Genomic DNA, 21,129 nt, shown 5'->3' with positions numbered 1-21,129 from the left:
ACCCTAAATGGCCAAAGCAATCTTGAGAAAGAAAAGCAAAGCTGGAAGCTTCACAATTCCAAACTTCAAGTTACATGACCAAGCTGTAGTGATCAAGACAGTATGGTACTGGCAGAAAAACAGATACATAGATCAAAGAATGGAACAGAAAATCCAGAAATGGATTTGGATTTCCCAAAACTATATGTCAACAAATCTTCGACAAAGCAGGAAAGAATATTCAGCGGAAAAAAGTCTCTTCAACAAACGGTGTTGGGAAAACTGGACAACAACACGCAAAAGAATGAAACTGGACCACTTTCTTATACTATACCCAAAAATTATTCCAAAAGGGATGAAAGACCTAAATGTGAGATAGAAGAACATCAAAATCCTAGAGAACACAGGCAGCAACCTCCCTGACATCAGCCGTGGCAACTTTACTTAGATACGTCTCCTGAAGAAAGGGAAACAAAAGCAAAAATGAACTACTGGGACTTCATCAAGATAAAAGCTTCTTCACAGCAAAGGAAACAATCAACAAAACTAAAAGGCAACCTTTGAACTGGAAGAAGGTATTTGCCAATGACATACCCAATAAAGGGTTAGTATCCAAAATCTATAAAGAACCTATCGAACCCAACACCCAAAAAACAAATAACCCAGTGAATAAATGGGCAAAAGACATGAAAAGACACTTTTCCAAAGAGGACATCCAGATAGCTAACAGACATATGACAAAATGCTCAACATCATTCATCATCAGAGAAATACAAATCAAAACCACAATGAGATACCACCTCATACCTGTCAGAATGGCTAAAATGAACAACTCAGACAACAGATGTTGGCAAGGATGCAGAGAAAGAGGAACCCCTTTGGCACTGCTGGTAGGAATGCAAACTGGTGCAGCCACTCTGGAGAATAGTATGGAGGCTCCTCAAAAAATAAAAAATAGAACTACCGTCCGACCCAGCAATTGTACTACCAGGTATTTATCCAAAGGATACAGGAGTGCTGATTCGAAGGGGCACATGCAGTCCAATGTTTACAGTAGCACCACTGACAATAGCCAAATTATGAAAGGAGCCCAAATGTCCATCAACTGATGAATGGATAAAGATGAGGTGGTTATGTATGTATGTATGTACACATACATACACACATACACACTGGAATATTACTCGGTGGTCTAAAAGAATTAGGGGTGCCTGGATGGCTTATTCGGTTAATTGTACGACTTCAGCTCAGGTTATGATCTCACAGTGCATAGGTTCAAGCCCCACATCAGGCTCTGTGCTGACAGCTCAGAGCCTGGAGCCTGCTTCAGATTTTATGTCTCCCTCTCACTCTCTGACCCTCCCCCAGTCATGCTCTGTCTCCCTTCCCTCTCTCAAAAATGAATAAAAGTTAAAAAAAATTTTTTTTTAAAGAATGAAATCTTACCATTTGCAACAACATGGATGGAACTAGAATGTATTATGCTAAGCAAAGTAAGCCAGTCAGAGAAAGACAAACATCATGATTTCACTCATATGTGGAATTTAAGAAACAAAACATAAACATAGGGGAAGGGAAGCAAAAATAAGATAAAAACAGAGAGAGACACAAACCATAAGAGACTCTTAAATACCGAGAACTCAGGGTTGCTGGTGGGGTGTTGGGTGGGGGGATGGGCTAAATGGGTGACGGACATTAAGGAGGGCACTTCCACATTAATGAACACTGGGTGTTGGGATGTGCACTGGGTATTATATGTAAGTGATAAATCAGTAAATTCTATTCCTGAAATCATTATTATATGTTAACTAACTTGGATTTAAATAAAAAAAAAAAAAAAAGAAATGGGCAGAAGACATGAGTAGACAATTTGCCAAAGAAGACATACAGATGGCTAATAGCCATGTGAAAATATTCTCAACATCACTCATATCAGGGAAATACTAATGAAAAATTACAATGAGGTATCACCTCACACATGTCTAAATGACTAAATTTAACAACAAAGAAAACAACAGATGTTGGTGAGGATGTGGAAAAAGGAGGACCTTCTCACACTGCTGGTGGAAATGTGAACTAGTATAGCCACTCTGAAAAACAATATGGCGGCTCCTCAAAAAGTTAAAAATAGAACCTACCCTACAATCCAGCAATTGAACTGGATTTGGGTGTTTACCCAAATCCTGTTGGGTAAACAGGTGTTTACCCAAAGCATACAAAAATGCTGATTTGAAGAGACACATGCACCTCAATGTTTATAGCAGCATTATCAACAAAAGCTAAATTATGGAAAGAACCCAAATTTCCATCAACTGATGAATGGATAAAGAAGATGTGGGAGATATAGATATATATAGATATAGATAGATACACACACACACACACACACACACACACACACACACACACAGGAATATTACTCAGCCATCATTAAGAATGAAATCTTACCACTTGCAAAGACTTGGATGGAGCTAGAGTGTATAATGCTAAGCAAAGTAAGTCAGGGAAAGACAAATACCATATGATTTTACTCATGTAGAATTTAAGAAACAAAACAGATGAACATAAGGGGAAAAAAAAGAGGCAAACCATAAACTAGACTCTTAACCATAGATAACTGCTGGAGGGGAGGTGGGCTAGATGGGTGATGGGTATTAAGGAGAGCACCTGTGATGAGTACTGGGTGTTGTATGTTACTGATCAATCGTTAAATTCTACTCCTGAAACTACTGTTACAACATATGTCAATTAGCTGGAATTTAAATAAAAACTTGGGGGAAAAAATCTAACAAAACATACAGGATCTATATGCTGAAAACAGTAAGACACTGATGAAAGAAATCAAAGAAGACCTAAATAACTGGAGACACTATGTTCATCAAATGAAAGAGTCAGCATAGCAGAGATATCAGCTTTCCCTAAACTGTCTAAAGATTTAAGGCAATTACAATAAAAATTCCAGCAGAACTTTTTGTAGATATAGATAAACCAATTCTAAAACGTAAATGGAAAAGCAAAGGAGCTAGAAAAGCCAAAACAACTTTGCAAAGGAGGAATAAAGTTGTAAAGTCACACTAATTTCAAGACTTATAACAATAAAACTAGAGAAACCAAGAGCATCCAGACATATACCCACATAAATACAGCCAAATGGTATTTGACAAAGGTGCAAAAGTCAGTCAATAGAGAAAGGAAGCTCTTTTCAACAAATGATATTGGAACAAATGAACATTCATTTGCAAAAAAGGAACCCTGACCTAAACCTCATACCTTACACAAAAATTAACTTGAAATCGGTAACAGATATACATACAAACTGTAAAAGTTTTAGAATAAAACACAGGATTAGCCACATGGTAAAGTTAACATCACTAAGCGATTAAGTCATATTGATAGCATGTCCTTCTGATACGATGTGATGAAAATGGCAATTCACCTCTGTATTCTTTCCAAAATCCCACAACCCAAGTATAACCATAACAAAAAGAGATACACCCAAACTGAAGGACATTTAACAAAATACCTGACCCAAACTCCTTAAATCTGTAAAGAAGATAAAAATTAAGGAAATACAGATGTTTTCAAAGACCAGAGACTAAACAAACTAAGGAGACATGATGACTAAATGCCTGGATCCTAAAACAACTTCAGTGGAAAAACTAGTTAAATGAAGTTTAACTAATAAGGGAGCAAAGTTAGTTTCTCAGTTCTGACACACGTATCATGGTGATATAAGCTATTAACAGTAAGGGAAACTGGTTGAAGGTATAGCAGATCAGTCTGTACTATCTTTGCAACTTTCTGTAAATTGAAAAAAATCAAAATTGTTTTGAAGTTTTCTTTGTTTTTGTTTTGTTTTGTTTTGTTAAGTAGCAGAAACCTCTGTATCCTGGGGCAAAAAGTTCTTAAACACAGCATGAAACATGACCCATAACATAAAATACTGATAAACTGATAGGACAATACATCTATTAGAATACATCTAAAATAAAAAATACTGACATTGAGTGTTGATGAAGATGTAGAGCAACTAAAACTCTCATACATTGCTGGTGGGAATGCAGAATTGTTCAGTCCCTCAGGAAATCAGTTTGGCCATTTCTGTTTTTCCTTTTTTTTTTAATTAAGTTTTTATTTTAATTACAGTATAGTTAACATACAATGTTATACTAGTTTCAGGTGTATAGTGATTCAACAATTCCGTACATCACCCAGTGCTCATCATGACAAAAGCACTCCTGAATCCCCATCACCTATTTCATCCATCCTCCCACCCACCTCTGGTAACCATTGGTTTGTTCTCTATAATCAAGCATCTGTTTTTCGGTTTTTCTGTTTTTTTTCCCCTTTGCTCATTTGTTTTGTTTCTTAAATTCCATGAGTGAAATCATATGGTATTTGTCTTTCTTATTTCACTTAGCATTATATCCTCTCTCTCTCCATCTATGTTGTTGCAAATGGCAAGGTTTCATTCTTTTTTATGGTTGAATAATACCAGTGTCTGTGTGTGTGCACCACACACACCATATCTTCTTTATCCGTTCTTCTATCAATGGACACTTGGGCTGCTTTCATATCTTAGCTATTGTAAATAATGCCGTTATAAACATAAGGGTGCATGTATCCATCCCTTTGAATTAGTGTTTCTATTTTTAGGGGGTAAATACCCAATAGTGTGATTACTGGATTGTAGGGTAGTTCTATTTTTAACCTTTTGAGGAACCCCCTACTGTACTCCACAGTGGCTGAACCAGTTTACATCCCCACCAAAAGTGCAAGAGGATTCCTTATTTCTCCATATCCTCACCAACACTTACTGTTTCTTGTGTTTTTTGACTTTAGACATTCGGACAGGCATGAGATGATATTCCCATTGTAGTTTTGATTTACATTTCCTTGATGATGAGTATCTTTTCATGTGTCTGTTGGTTACCTGGGTGTCTCTGGAGAAATGTCTGTTCATGTCTGCACATTTTTTAATTAGGATATTTATTTTTTGGGTGTTGAGTTGTACCAGCTTTTTATATATTTTTTATACTAATCTTTATCAAATATGTCATTTGCAAATATCATCTCCCATTCTGAGTGTTTCCTTTTAGTTTTGTTGGCTGTTTCCTTCACAGTGCAGAAGCTTTTTATTTTGATGCAGTCCCAATAGTGTATTTTGGCCACTTCTTATAAAGTTAAAAATATGCACCTACCATATGACTAGCAATCTCACCCTAGGCATTTATCCCAGTGAACTAAAAATGTACTTTTATACAAAAATCTGTTCACAAATATTTATAACAGCTCTATTCATAAATGCCTAAACCTAGAGGTGCCTGGGTGGCTCAAACATCTGACTCTTGATTTCAGCTCAGGTCATGATCTCACCGTTCGTGAGATCGGGCCCCACACTGGGATCTGTGCTGACAGCATGAAGCTTGCTTGGGATTCTCTTTCTCTCTCTCTCTCTCTCTCTCTGCCCCTCCCCTGCTCACAAACTCTTTCTCTCTCTCTCTCTCAAAAATAAACTTTAAAAATAATACATATAAATGCCCAAACCTAAAAACAACCCTAATGTCATTCAAGGAGTGAATGAATAAACAAACCAGTATATATTCAGACAACAGAATACTGCTCAGCAATAAAAAGGAACAAACTATTGATACAGAATTACTTCAAAGGATCTCAAAAGCATTATGTTGAGTAAAAGAAACTAGTCTCAAATTAGTTACTACATAATTCCATCTCTATGACATTCTTAAAAGGAAAAAACTATCAAAACTAAAAATATATCAGTGATTGCAGAAAATTATAATGGACAAGAAGAGTTTTTTGGGAAGTTACAGAACTGTTCTATATTCTGATTGTGGCGGTAGTTTTAAGAAACCTATACATAGGAACATGTGTGTGACTGGGTTGGTTAAGCATCTTAGTTTGGGCTCAGGTCATGATCTCATAGTTCATGAGATCAAGCCCCATGTCAGGCTCTGTGCTGACACTGCCCTGTCTCTCTGTCTCTCTGCCCCTTCCCTGCTTGTGCTGTCCCTATCTCTCTCAAAATAAATAAATACACATTTAAAACAAACAAAACCCTATACATAGGTGTTGAAGTTCAATGAACTATTCATCAAAAAAAAGTTAATTTAACTATATACTAATTTTAACTAAAAATTTTTTAAAGTAAATGTAAAGGTTAAAAACACTAACAAGAGATTTTCATTAATATATAAAAAGAAATAGATCACTAACATGTACTGCATTAATACATAGAAAGGTTTCACTCACTCATTCAATAATTATTTTTAACTATAAACTATGTGTCAAACACAATTTTAGGAAATAAATATTAAACAGTTGATCAGAATGAATATATTTTGCCTATGGAATGGACATGAATTGGGGGGGACCAGTTGTCAAACTGTATGGGTTATACAGTGCTCCCTCAAAATACATGTCTATCTAGAAGCAAAAAAAAAAAAGGTTGAACAGAGATTTTATAACAGCATTCAAATTTTGATAAACACATTATGTACCACTATCTTACTAAATCATCACAATTATTCTTAAAGGTACATATTATTTATTACTCTGTCTTTACGAACATAGAAACCAACTCAGAAAAATTGCCCAAAACTGAAAATAAGTATGTGAGCTAGAAATTCAACATAAGTATGTCTAATTCACTGTCTGCCCAAACAGTAGGTGTTCAATTAACGGTAAATGAGGTGAATGAGTGAGTACATGCAAAATCATGTTCTATTACACCATGCTGCCTTCCGGTCTTTCGCCATTTTAAATGTATATATTCACATTTTAAAAGATCCGAAGAGAATCTGGATTGATTACATTAAATGGCAATTTATTAAATTCCTCTTATACTTGTTTAAATTCAGTTTTTAAAAGTTCACACTAAAATGACAGGCATATTTATGAAACAATATCCAGTTTATTTGCATTTGCAATTAGTTTTCTTTTTTTTTAAGCAAGCTACATAGTCTACTTGCTATAGTAATCACACTGAAATGAAGAAAAAAAGAAGCAAAGAAATTATCATTTTCCCCTTTATTGAAATTCTTCAATAAAAAATCAAGAGACCAACTCATACCAACAGACAAACATAAAACCAGTATATAAATGTATTTTACCTAGGTGTCCTTTCTTGACCATACACTCATACTTGAGACATTTTGGTAGTGGTATGCTTCAATACCACCCCTACCAAAATGAGATAAAGACCACACACTTAAGTGTGATGTACCTCTTATATTAATCCATCACATTTATAACTTAGATATGGTGAGTTATGATGTTATCACGTAACTGAGATCAACATTTTATTTCAGTTTAATTTCCAACAATACACATTAAGTTTTCTACAGTAAGTAAATGTTTCATGCTAGTCATCAGAATTATAGTTAGGCTCTACCCTAGATAATGAAACAAACTGCAGAAAAGAATAAACAGCAGGCCTGTGACTACTATCCTTAGAATGGCCTGCTTGCAAGGCTGACCTTTCACAGGCACCTAGGAATTTGGATTTGGAGAAGGTTCTCAAAAAACTCTTCAATAAGAGTTACTGTGCTTAAACTACACAATGTGGTTTATGTTGAACACCAGCTTTTCTTCTGGGAATCTGAAATTTTGTTATGTACCGGTCAGAAGGTGCCAGCCCCCAAATACAAACCCTGAGAGCTGAGCCGCTAACAACCTTCGTTGGTAGATGTTTCATATGTGTTGTTACAACTTATTGTTAAGGGAATTTACGTATATCCTGAGTAACTCCATTAGGAAAGGATTCAAACACTTCCTCCAACTTTGCCTCGGGCACCTTTTCTCTAGATTGATATTGTTAGCATAATAAATCATAGTAAGTGTAACCTCGGGCTGAGTTCTATTCATCCTCCTGACAAATCACTGAACCTGGGGGAGGTCTTGGGGTCTCCCAACACACATACTAAAAGTTACCTGAGTAAAATGTATACCTACCATCTTACCAGGCAATGTGCTCTCGGAGGAAAGTCATTATTCATACACAACAAATCTTGCATAGACTGTGGAATAACATCTACAAAAACATTTCATAATGAAAAAATTAGTATGTTCATTCTAAGGCAAAATTTTGTAACATGATTTAAAAAAATCGTATTACATAACATGTCTTGCTAGTCCATATAGTTATGCAATTGCTTAAAGATTTATATCTAGGGCTATCTCTAAGATTTGGGGTGAAAAAGATGTCCTTCTCATGGGGGCCTGGGTGGCTCAGTTGGTTAAGCATCCGACTTCAGCTCAGGTCATGATCTCATGGTTTATGAGTTTGAGCCCTGCATTGGATTCTGCTGATAGCTCAGAGCCTGGAGCCTGCTTTGGTTTCTGTGTCTCCCTCTCTCTCTCTGACCTTCCCTGACTTGCGCTCTGTTTTTACTCTAAAAAATGAATAAACATTAAAAAAAATAAAATACAATAAAGATGTCTCTCTCTCAATGTCTTTTATTTCTAAAAAGCCAGCTTCTAAGCATTGTTCCCATGTTTATAATATTTTCCTTTCTTCTATGTCATGACTCAAACAGTTCCCCAGCCTTACTAGAAAGCCATGTTTTCTCTCTTCTTCTTGGTCTCCCCTTGTCTCTACTTTTCTTCAAAACTACTTACAGTCCTGTCACTTCTTTACCACCTCCTATGGCCAGCCTTTGTTGGTCTCTGGCCATCTTAAGTGTTCTTATAAAACCATTAACCAGGTTCCCACTTATAACCCATGTATCTTTAAGCACTTGTAATTTATAATAAGATACTGACGTATATCATCCTTATTTATTTATAAATGCATACTAAACTCAAAGCATAAAAAATATTTATAACATTTCCTTTGTTGTATAGTCATAATTCCTTAGCAAATTTATGTTTAATTACCTTTTAAAAAAGAGTATATAGGAGAACACTAATGACTTGATGCTTTAACTAAAGCCAACAAACAACTCCAACAAAATAAACTATCAGTGCTCAAATCTTCTGACCTCTGATAACATAGTTTTAAATGTGTATCTCCAAATTAAATGAATTGATGGTTTACTTGTAACTTCTACCACTAGGTACAGCTTCAATCACAACCAAATTCAAACTGCATCATACATATATACATATGTACATATACATACATACAACAATAATGACTTAACTAAAATCCATTCATCTTCTCTCAGACCACAGTTCATCTCAGAAACACTGATTCTGAGGCTCCTGGGTATCTCAATCGGTTGAGAGTCTAACTCTTGATTTCGGCTCAGGTCATGATCTCATGGGTTGTGAGACTGAGTCCCCTGTTGGGCTCTCTGCACTGACAGCATGGAGCCTACTTGGGATTTTCTATCTTTCTCTCTACCCTTCCCCATCCCACACTCTCTCTCTGTTCCTCTCTCTCAAAACAAATAAACATTAAAAAAAACCCAAAAAACACTGATTCTAAGCCTCCTTTTTTTTTTTTTTAAGTTTTTTTTTCAACGTTTTATTTATTTTTGGGACAGAGAGACAGAGCATGAACGGGGGAGGGGCAGAGAGAGAGGGAGACACAGAATCGGAAACAGGCTCCAGGCTCTGAGCCATCAGCCCAGAGCCTGACGCGGGGCTCGAACTCGGACCGCGAGATCGTGACCTGGCTGAAGTCGGACGCTTAACCGACTGCGCCACCCAGGCGCCCCGAAGCCTCCTTATTTTAACAGCTCCTTTTTGATGTTCCTCAAATTAATAGCACTTAAGATTTCTCTCCCTTTAACAGTTTGCTTCATTAATGAGCAAAATGTTGGAACTGGAACTTTCTGGGCTATTATCAGACTTCCCACCAGCTGCATATATTTCCCTCTTCCCCTTTTCTCCTCAAGTACACTTATTCATATTCTGGTTTAATTATTTTACTGTATAAATTGTCTTAATTATGTGTATATATAGTCAGTGTGATCTGCCCTAGTTTCCAAATCTGAATGCAGATGCTATCTACTTGTTTTGTTTCTAAGAATGCCAATAATAAAGGTAATATAATTTTATTCCTATACAAGAAAAGGCACAAATATTTCAGGCCTATACTTACAAATAATATCTGTATTGACCAGAAAAACTTTTTTTTCTTAATTTATTTTTTTCAGTTGAAGTATAATTGACATATAACATTATCTTAGTTTCATGTGTATGAAATAACAACTTGATAACTGTATACACTGCAAAACGATCATCATAAATCTAGTCAACATCTGTCACCAGTTAAAAAACATTTTCTTGTCAAAGAATTTTTAAGATTTACTCTCTGAGTAACTTTCAAATACGCAATACAGTACTATTAACTATAGTTGCCATGCTATACATTAATTACATTCCTAGGACTTACTTATAACCACGAGTGTACCTTTTGACCCTCTTCATCCATATTGCCCACCCCACCCCACCCCAACCTCCATCTCTGGGAACCACCAATCTGTTCTCTTTAACTATGAGGCTGGTGAGTTTTGTTTTTGTTCTTGTTTTTGTTTTTTAGATTCTACATATAAGAGAGATCATATAATAAATGTCCTTCTCTGTCTGACTTATTTCACTTAGCATGATACCTTCAATTGCCCTGAGAAATTTAAACACACATTCTGTGTATTTATTTTTTGAGTGAGTTAAGAAGGGCATCTGACTGAAAGCTGCAAAATTAATACTGTTTTAACACCTTGCTCACTCACTATTATATACCACTCTATCTCAGGACAGAGATTTTGGATGATTTGACCTATGAACTACAAGCACCATTTACGGAGATTTGAGCAATGTGACCTATTACCAACCATAAGCACTATTTACTGAGTACCTAGCACGGGTGAGGTCCTGATGTAGGTGCTCATATACACTATCTCATTAAACCTTCCCATTAATCTGCTGGGTGGTATTACTTTGGTTTTCAAGTGAGATAATTCAGACTTGGAAAGGTCAAGTAACTAGTAAGAAGAAAAGCCAGAATTTTAATCCACTTGATCTGACAAATTATGGGGTATATCCAAAACACTATCCTGACAAATGAGTAATTTTATTTTATTTTTTTAATATTTATTTATTTTTGAGAGAGACAGAGACAGAATGCGAGTGGGTTGGGGCAGACAGAGAGGGAGGCACAGAATCCGAAGCAGGCTCCAGGCTTCAAGCTGTAAGCACAGAGCCTGACATGGGGCTCGAACTCATGACCTGTGAGGACATGACCTGAGCCAAAGTCGGGTGCTCAACCAACTGAGCCACCCAGGTGCCCCAGAGTAATTTTATTCTTAAATCCTTCAAATCCAGGTTTAATTCTCCATTACACCTTCTCTGATCTTTCTCAATTAGACCTGACCACATCTCCTCTAAACTTCAGCAGAAGTTTAAAGAACTTTATCTGTGCTCTGGGACTGAACTTACCACTTTCTACCTCCTACTGCTGTGACTTATTTATAAACCTCATCTCCCCTACTGGAACGTAAATTTCTTATAACTGTGGATTCAACTGAGCTTAGCAAAGTACCTAGAACATGTTAGGCACTCAATAAATATTTGCTAATCTAATTAACTTTGAAATGAATGCTATAAAAATTCCTCTAAAAAGATCATACTCTGAAAATAAAACAAAAAAGATCATACTCTGTTTCAGATGTGGTGAAACAACTCTGCACAGGTAAAACATCTCCAGAGATACTACTTTATATATATATATTTTTTAAGTTTATATATTTATCTTGAATGAGAGAGAGAGAAGGGGAGGGGCAGAGAGAGAGGGAGAGAGAATCACAAGCAGGCTCTGCACTGCCAGTGCAGAGCCCCACGCAGTCAGGCTTGAACCCACGAACCGTGAGATCATAACCTGAGCTGAAATCCAGAGTCATATGCTTAACCAAATGAGCCACCCAGGCGCCCACAGAGGACAGTACTTAATGAAGAGAACTAAATTCATAATTCAAAATTATAATCACTCTTACAGTCATTAGTTTAAAAATAACTAGTAACACAGGACACCTGGGTGGCTCAGTTGGGTTAAATGCCTGACTCCTGATTTTGGGGCAGGTCATAATCTCATGGTTCATGGGATTGAGCACTACATTGGGCTCGGCAATGACAGCACAGAGCTTGCTTGGGATTCTCTCTCTCCCCCTCTCTCTGCCCCACCCCTACATGCTCACACTCTCTCTCTCTTAAAATAAACAAACATTAATAAAACAAACTAAAATAAAATAAAATAAAATAAAACAAAATAAAGATAATTAGTAACAACTTACCTTCCAATACTTCATCCTTTCCTTCTTTGTCAGTGGAGTCTTGTACAAGATAATGATGAGTGACTGAGAACTTGAAATCAGCAAAGGAAATTTCATCTGATTTCTCTTCCCATGTGCCAGAAGTAAATACACCCTATATTTAACAATGGAAAAATACCCATTTTTAAAAAGAAAATTCCCTTAGAATATCAACTATCAAGTGACATGCAAAATTAAAATTTTGAAATAATTTTTGAGATAAATATATAAAATAATATACAGTAAATTCCATGCCTCTAACATACAAAAAAAAAATTCCTACCATTAGCAGAATCTGGTTACATTTAGCTAAAAATGATTAAATTTTATCAATTTTAAAATTTAGAAAAAATACAAGGCAATAAAATATACTTTTATTCTAAAAATCTCAAATCCAATAACATCACTATATAGTGCACCGCATTATTAGACATCAGAAATAGCTTAATAAAAAAGCAGTTTGTAGACTCAATTTAAGTGACATGACATTTGCAGCACTTATTTAACATGTTTTTGCAAGCATCTTTATCAAGCTTTGGTATTCAAATATTTTCATTTCAACTGCAACTCCTTGACTGGAAAACATTTTAATTAAAAGTCCCAAAGAGTCCCCTCACTTATGCAACATAATCATAAAAAAGAATTTTCCCCATGGGCCCTGAATCTCCCATAGTTATTCTTTCCACTGGAGAGGTATATAGTCATTACAACATAGCACCACTATGAGGCAGAAAATACCAACCCAGCAATTTGCCAACCACAGACAGTCCCAAATTAGATATAAAACATGTAAGGAATGATTTTGTTCATTACTGAGTTTTTATAAAAAGTGTTTTCACAACCATACCTTACGAATAATACTCAAGTGTTTTATATCTGTTGCTGGCAAAGTATTCATAATTCTGAATTGAGTTAAATCGTATTTTAAATGTCTTAAAGGTATCTTATTATGTAAATATATTAAATAGCAATCTTTTTATATTAAGAGAAAAATCACTTGTATGATACATATCAGAAACTATACTTTTTATATGTTAAGTTTCTCTAAAGTGTGGTTAACCTGTATTAAATTAAGACATCTATGGCTGATACCAAAATTCTCAAACTGTAATAAGCATTATAATGATATACGTAAGAATATGGTGTACTATGAGGAACGCCCACTATAACGCAGTTAAGTCTAAACGTACAGACAAGGAAGAAGCGCAGGAAATGAGAGGTAAGCATATTTGTTAAGCTTGCAAAAAAGGTGAAACATTCTTTTTAAATGATATAAAGAAACATTATCTGACCCTACTCTGGATTCTGGGTACCACTGGAAACCTTATGAACAGCCAGTTCAAGAAGGATTTGGTTGTATTCATTAAAGAGGAGGTATCTAGGTTCTGTCTCCCAAATAAACTTTGTAAGATAATTAGTTCAATTGAAAAACAACATTCTAACCTGCCTCCTTCATTTCCATTATGATACAGTCCTTTAATAACAAATTTCAGTATGGTGTATATTTATGATTACACTCAGAAATGACAACTTTAGTCCAATATTAATCTAGTGATTCATCAAAAACAACCTCTGAGGGCCCCAATCAGACAATAAAAATAAATAAGCATGTAGACTAGAAGGAAATAAAACTGTCTGCATTCACAATGATCTGACATGTACCTAGAATAGTCAAAGCAACCTACAAACTACTAAAACTAACTGATGAGTTTATAAAGTTGTGGAATTCAAAATCAATATACAAAAACCATCTGTATTTTTTTAGGTAGGCTCCACGCTGGGCATGGAGCCCAACACAGAGCCTGAACTCATGACCCTGAGATCAAGACTTGAGCTGACATCAAGAGTTGGACACTTAACCAACTGAGCCACCCACGTACCCCAAAAACTATCTGTATTTTTTTGAAGTATATTTATTTATTTTGAGAGAAAGCAGGGAAGAGGCAGAGAAGAGGTGGGGGAGAGAATCCCAAGCAGGCTCTGTGCTGTCAGTGCAGAGCCTGACATGGGGCTTGATCCCACGAACCATGAGATCCACAACCTGAGCCCAAATCAAAAGTCAGATACTTAACAGACTGCATCTGTATTTTTATATACATGCACTAAACACCTGGGAGATGAATTTTTTTTTTTAAATACCACTCTTACAACATCAAAAACAAATCAATTCTCTAGGAATACACTTAATGAAAAATAGCAAGAACTCTACCTAAGAATGCTTCAAAACATTGATAAGAGGGATTAAAGACCTAAATAGAGCTAAATGTACATGGATTGGAAGACGCAACAGCAGTAAGATGTCATTCTCCTCAAAGAGATCTATATATTCAATATAATCCTAATCAAAATCCCAGCAGGTATTTTGTAGAAATTGACAAGCTGATTCTAAAAGTAATATGAAATCCAAAGGACCTAAAATACCTAAAATAATTTTGATGAAAAATATACCAGCTGATTTTAAGATTTACTTTGCTATAGTAATTAAGATGGTATAGTACTACCATAAAGACAAATAGATCAATAAAACTTAAGAGTCCAAAAATAGATTCCCATTTATACTTCATTTTACAACAGAGGAGCTACTGCAATTTAGTAGGGAAAGAATGATATTTTCAACAAATGGCCCTGGAATAAAAAGATATTCTCATGGAGAAAAGCAGAGCTGTCTTTACAACATTGAGATAGGCAAAGATTCCTTTGACAGTACAATACACAAAAGGCATTTAACAATAAAATTAAAAATTAAGAAAATGAGGAGCACCCAAATATATAAAATAGTTAATAACAAACATAAAGGAACTAATCAATAATAATATAGTAATAGTAGGAGACTTTAACACCCCAGTGACATTAATGGAAATATCATCTAAACCTAAAATCAACAAGAAAACAAGAGCATTGAATGGCAATGGACCAGATGGATTTAACAGATATATTCAGAACATTCCATCCTAAAACAACAGAATACACCTTCTTTTTAAATGCACATGGAACATTCTCCAGAACGGATCACATATTAGGCCACAAAACAAGCCTCAACAAATTCAAAAAGACTGAAGTCATACCATGCATCTTTCTAACAACACTATGAAACTAGGAGTCAACCACAAGAAAAAAAACTAGAAAGAGCACAAATACATGGAGGATCAATACATGCTACTAAACAATGAATGAGTCAACTAGGAAATGAAAGAAGAAATAAAAAACTACAAGGAAAAAGGAAAACACAATGTTCAAAACCTTTGGGACATACCAAAAGCTGTTCTAAGAGGGAAATTTAATCTAACAGGCTTACCTCAAGAAGAAAAATCTCAAATAAACAACATGACTTTACACAAAAAGGAGCTTTTATAAAAACAATAAACAAAACCTAAAACCAGTAGAGGGAAGGAAATAATAAAGATTAGAGCAGAAATAAATGATATAGAAACCTAAACACACACACACACACACACACACACACACACACAGGAACAGATCAGTGAAACCAGGAGCTCATTCTGTGAAACCAATCATTAAAAAAGAGAAAGGATTCAAATAAATAAAGTCACAAATGAGAGAGGGGAAATAAAAAAAAAAAATCACAGAAATACAAACAATTGTAAGTGAATATTTTGAAAAGCTATATGCCAACAAACTGGACAATCCAGAGGAAATGGGTAAATTCCTAGAAACATATAAACTACCAAAACTGAAAATGGAAGAAATAAAAAATTTGCACAGACTGATAACCAGCAAAGAACCTGAATCAGTAATCAAAAAACTCCCAACAAACACAAGTCCAGGACCAGATAGTTTCATAGGCAAATTCTACCAAACATTTAATGAAGAGTTAATGCCTATTCTTCTCAAACTACTTCAAAACATAGAAAAGGAAGGGTGCCTGGGTGGCTCAGTTGGTTAAGTGTCCAACTTCAGCTCAGGTCATGATTTCACTGTTTGTGGGTTCAAGCCCTGCATGGGGCTCTGTGCTGACAGCTCAGAGCCTGGAGCCTGCTTCAGATTCTGTGTCTCCCTCTCTTTCTGCCCCTCCCCCTGCTCACCCTCTGTCTCTCTCTCAAAAAATAAACGTTAAAAAAATGTTTTTTAAATATAGAAAAGGAAGGAAAATTTCATTCTATCAGGCCAGCATTATCGTGATACCAAACCCAGATAAAGACACCACAAAAGAAGAGAACTACATGGCAATATCCCTGAAGAACGCAGATGCAAAATCCTCAATAAAAAAATACTAGTAAACTGAATCCAACAATACATTAAAAAAAAATCATTCAACACAACCCAGTAGGATTTATTCCCAGAATGCCAAGGTGGTTCAATATTAGCAAATCAATCAATATGATACATCATATCAATAAGAGAAAGGGTAAGTGACCAGGGGCCCCTGCCTGGATGGCTCAATGGGTTAAGCATGTGACTTTGGCTCAGGTCAGTATGTTACAGTCTGTGAGTTTGAGCCCCACATCAGGCGCTGTACTGACAGCTCAGAGCCTGGAGCCTGCTTTGGATTCTGTGTCTCCCTCTCTTTCTGCCCCTCCCCTGCTTGTGCTCTGTCTCTCTCAAAAATAAATAAACATCTTAAAATAAATTTTTTTTATTTAACAAACTAAAAACTGTTTCTTCTACTGCCAAATGCAACACATTATTGAAAAGGACAAAAATACAGTAAAGCATTAAAAAAACAGTGAATTTTTTTCCATTTCTTTTTTTGAGGAGGATAAAGCAATGGTTCTCAAGCTAATTACATTTTATAACCACTGAAGAGGCTTAAAAAATATACTGATAACTAGGTTCCACAATAGACCAATTAAATCAGAATCTCTGAGGTTGTAGCCTAGACACTAGAATTTTTCAAATGTTCCAATATGTAGTCAACATAGGAAAACACTTGGTATAGAGCTAGAAATTAAAGCTTTCATCCACTGGTATAAGAAATCCTTTTGACCATACACAATATTAAAATACAAGCATTAAAAAATCATCTGTGCTGGCACAACTGGATATCTACATGCAAAAACAAAAAAAATGAAATTGGATCCTTTCCTTAGACTAGACATGAACAGTCAAAATGGACTGCATATCTAAAGAGCAAAAACTAAAGATACCATCAAGAAAGTGAAAAGAAAGCCCACAACAATACAGAAGAACAGGAGAAAATACTGGCAAATTATGTATCTCATAAGGGATTTGTAGCCAAAATGTATAAGCAACATTTACACTAAATAATAAAAAGACAAATAATCCAATTTAAAAATGGGCAAAGGATCTGAATAGACATTTCCCTAAAGAAGATATACAAATAGCCAATAAGAACATGAGAAGATGTTTAATATCAACAGCCATTAGGCAAATGCAAATCAAAATAACAATGAGATATCACTTCACATACACTAGGATGTCTATAATCAAAAAGATAACAAGTGTTGGTGAGGATATAGAGAGATCAGGACAAATACAAATGTAAAATGATGCAGCACAATCAGGCAGTTCCTCAAAAGATTAAAAATGAAGTTACTATATGAACCAACAATTATATTCCTAGATATATACCCAGAAGAAATGATAACACACATCCACACAAAAACTTATACATGAAGGTTCATAGAAGCATTACTCATAATAGCCAAGAAGTAGAAATAATGCAAATGTCAGTCAACTGATAAATGGATAAATCAAATGTGATGAATCCTGACAACAAAATAGTATATAGCAATAAAAAGAAAAGAAGAACTAATAAATGCTACAATATGGACCAAACTTGAAAGCTTTATGCTAAGTGAAAAAAATCCAACATGCCAAAGCCTACATATTGCATGATTCCATTTATACAAAATGTTCAGAACAGGCAAGTCTAAAGAGATAGAAAGTTATTGCCTAAGGATAGGAAAAAACAATAAGTGACTGCTAAATGGTACAGGGTTTCTTTTGGGAGTGATGAAACTGTTCTTGAATTGATTGCGGTAGGGTGCCTGCGTGGCTTAGTCAGTTAAACATCTGACTTTAGCTCAGGTCATCATCTTGTGGTCCATGAGTTCAAGACCCACATCGGGCTCTGTGCTGACAGCTCAGAGCGAGGAGCCTGCTTCAGATTCTGTGTCTCCCTCTCTCCCTGCCCTTCCCCCGCTCATGCTATCTCTCTCTCAAAAATAAACATCAAAAAAAAAATGTTTTAATTGGTTGTGGTTAACGGTTGTACAGCTCAGTCAACATACTAAAAACCACTGAATTATATATCTTAAATTGGCGAACTATACAGTATAGAAATTGCAACTCAATAAAAAATTTAGACTGAGAAGACTGTTTTTGAGTCACAATATTTTACAACTATCTACTCTGTCTAAAACACATTCCAGGCAGTTTCAAATGTGAATTCACAACAATCTTCTTTAAAAGATAAAGAAGATTATATGCCCTTCCCCTGCTCTTGCTCTGTCTCTCAAAAATGAATAAACGTTAAAAAATTTTTTTTAAGTAAAGAAGATTGGGGCACCTGGATGTCTCAAGTTGGTTAAGTATCTGACTTCGGCTCAGGTCATGATCTTCTGGTTCGTAAATTCAAGCCCTGCTTCGGGCTCTGTGCTGACAGCTCAGAGCGTGGAGCCTGCTTTGGATTCTGTGTCTCCCTCTCTCTCTGCCCCTCGACTGCTGTCTCTTTCTCTCTCTCAAAAATAAATAAACATTAAAATACACACATACATAAAAAGAAGTTTAAAAAAAACTCAATGAACATTTCACCCATTTCTGGAATAAGACAAACCAAATATTTCTCTAGCCACAAGCAACTCTAAAACCACATGCTTTTCAAGAAGTTTTCCTAAAACAAAACAAATATGCTAGTATGCTGGCAAAGTAGCACACAAATAAACACCTACTACAGCAGTTGCCCCTCACCACGGTTTCACTTCGAACAGTTTCAGATAACCACAGTCAACTTCGGTCCAGAAGCAGATGATCCTCCTTCTGACATATCATCAGAAAATCAATAGTAGACTAACACTACATCACAATGCCTATCATTCACCTCACTTCATATCATGTAGGCATTTTATCATGTTACATCATCACAAGAAGAAAAAGGGTAAGCACAGGACAAAAAGATATTTTGAGAGAGACATTTATATAACTTTTATTACAGTATATTGTTTTAATTATTATTTTATTATCAGTTGTTGTTAATCTCCTACTGTGCCTAATTCATTAATTGAACTATCACATGTATATACATGCAGGAAAAAAATATATAGGGTTCAGTACTATCCATGATGTCAGGCATCCATAGGGGTTTTTGGAACATATCCCCTACAGATAAGGGGTAACTACTGTACAACTCAATTCCAACAGATACCTGATGATTCCAAACAAAACCTCTAAAAGATAGCAAAAATGTAAAAGAACATATTTAATCTAGAAAGCTGACACTGCACTTTCCACGTATTTTGTATGTGATATGGTTTGTAATAGTAATGAACGTTTCATGGCAAAGTTTCCAGTGTATTTATTATACGTTCATGGATACTGGCCATGACAACACGAGATTAATAAAAAACTACATCTAATCACACATAAACACAGAAACCCAAAAAACAGTCATCTATATACCTTCCACTCTTCACAGGTAGCCTGGGTGGCCCTCAGACTGGATCAGGATCATCCCACTAAAAGCACAGAAGGAGAGGGGAATGATATTAAGGCTCGGTCCAGAAGCTCTTCTCCATGGAACTTTGACTTTAGTTCCAGAGGGTTATTAAAAACCCTAATAAAGGAAATTCGGAAACAAAGGGGAACTTGAGATCAGTCCCTCTTAAATTAATAAAGAGCCACAATTCATCCAGAGAACATTCAACTAGCTAAAAACTCCAACAGTAAGAGATCCTAGGGAAAGGGGATACAGTCAACTACAAGTTAATCATAACAAATACTCATCCTCAAGGTAAAACACCAGTAGGTTTAAGTAGACATAAGATACACTGGTGGACACAAATAAGTCTCCATTAGAGGCAATAAGTACTCTTGAGGGCCACCTCAGGCATTCAGCTGTAACAGGAGTTTGGGCCTACCTCCACAGCCCAAGCATTTTATCTCTTGATCTGACTTCATCTGTAAAGATAACCTTCTCATTTGTTCACACAGTATTTGTTTAAATAGTGGCATAGGTCCTATACCAAATTAAAGTTCAAAATGAAATTCATGATGTACACTGAAAATTTTACTTAACGCACTGAAAGAACTATGTGCTATAACTCAATGGCAAGCAAAAAATCTTTTTAAAATATATAAAAAAAAGACGATCTAGGAAATAATAGAACTGAAAATGTCTGAAGACACCTCTGATCTATCTCAGATTAAAGCTGAGCTTTTTCAGCCAGATTTTATACTTTATTTCTCCCCAGCTGGATGCTAAATTTTTAACTTCTAGGAGCTCTAAGGAAACAATGAATTAATTTTATAGCAAAAAGTGTTAAGTAATTCCATGTGTTCATATTCTATTCTGCTTAAGCAAATAGCATTTTAAAGCCTCTGGTGCAGCAGTAGACTGAGATAGCACAATGCCACAAAAGGTTATGGTAAGCAACAGAACTAGATTTCCAGAGGTGCCTGAGGGGCTCAGTTGGTTAAGCACCGACTCTTGGTTTCAGAGTCTGTTCAGGTCATGATCTCAGTGCATGATTTCATGCACTCTATCCTGTGCACAACTCATGGTTGCAGAATGATGGAGCTTTACTGGATTTAGGCAACAGAGGACAAACTTCAAAGATGACAGAAAAGTTCTAAAGTTAAGACATAAAGCCTGGAAGGGAAGAAGCCAAAAGGAGGTAAGCACTGAAATTTGTATATAAACTCTACCCCAAATTTTGGCTATCTGCTAAACCAGATA

General features: G+C 35.7%; 1 protein-coding gene across 6 annotated transcripts in view; it reads right to left on the bottom strand.

Moving 5' to 3' along the window:
* Positions 1 to 21,129, bottom strand: part of RAB3GAP1 (RAB3 GTPase activating protein catalytic subunit 1) — a 151,467-nt gene that overhangs the window by 117,168 nt on the left and 13,170 nt on the right. For 3 of the 6 annotated variants that reach the window (XM_015073021.3, XM_015073022.3, XM_027055897.2), the window contains 2 exons: positions 12,237 to 12,369; positions 7,954 to 8,032 (listed from right to left, as the gene is read on the bottom strand). The exons of 1 other annotated variant lie outside the window; for it this stretch is intronic. In XM_015073021.3, coding sequence (XP_014928507.1) covers positions 7,954 to 8,032; positions 12,237 to 12,369 — 212 coding nt within the window. Of the gene's footprint in view, positions 1 to 7,953; positions 8,033 to 12,236; positions 12,370 to 19,853; positions 19,910 to 21,129 lie in introns of all 6 variants that reach the window. 2 more of the 6 variants (XM_053214965.1, XM_015073024.3) reach the window with 1 other exon arrangement.

Source organism: Acinonyx jubatus, chromosome C1 (genome assembly GCF_027475565.1).
Source record: "Acinonyx jubatus isolate Ajub_Pintada_27869175 chromosome C1, VMU_Ajub_asm_v1.0, whole genome shotgun sequence".
Lineage (NCBI taxonomy): Eukaryota > Metazoa > Chordata > Mammalia > Carnivora > Felidae > Acinonyx > Acinonyx jubatus.
This window is presented reverse-complemented; position numbering and strand designations above follow the sequence as displayed.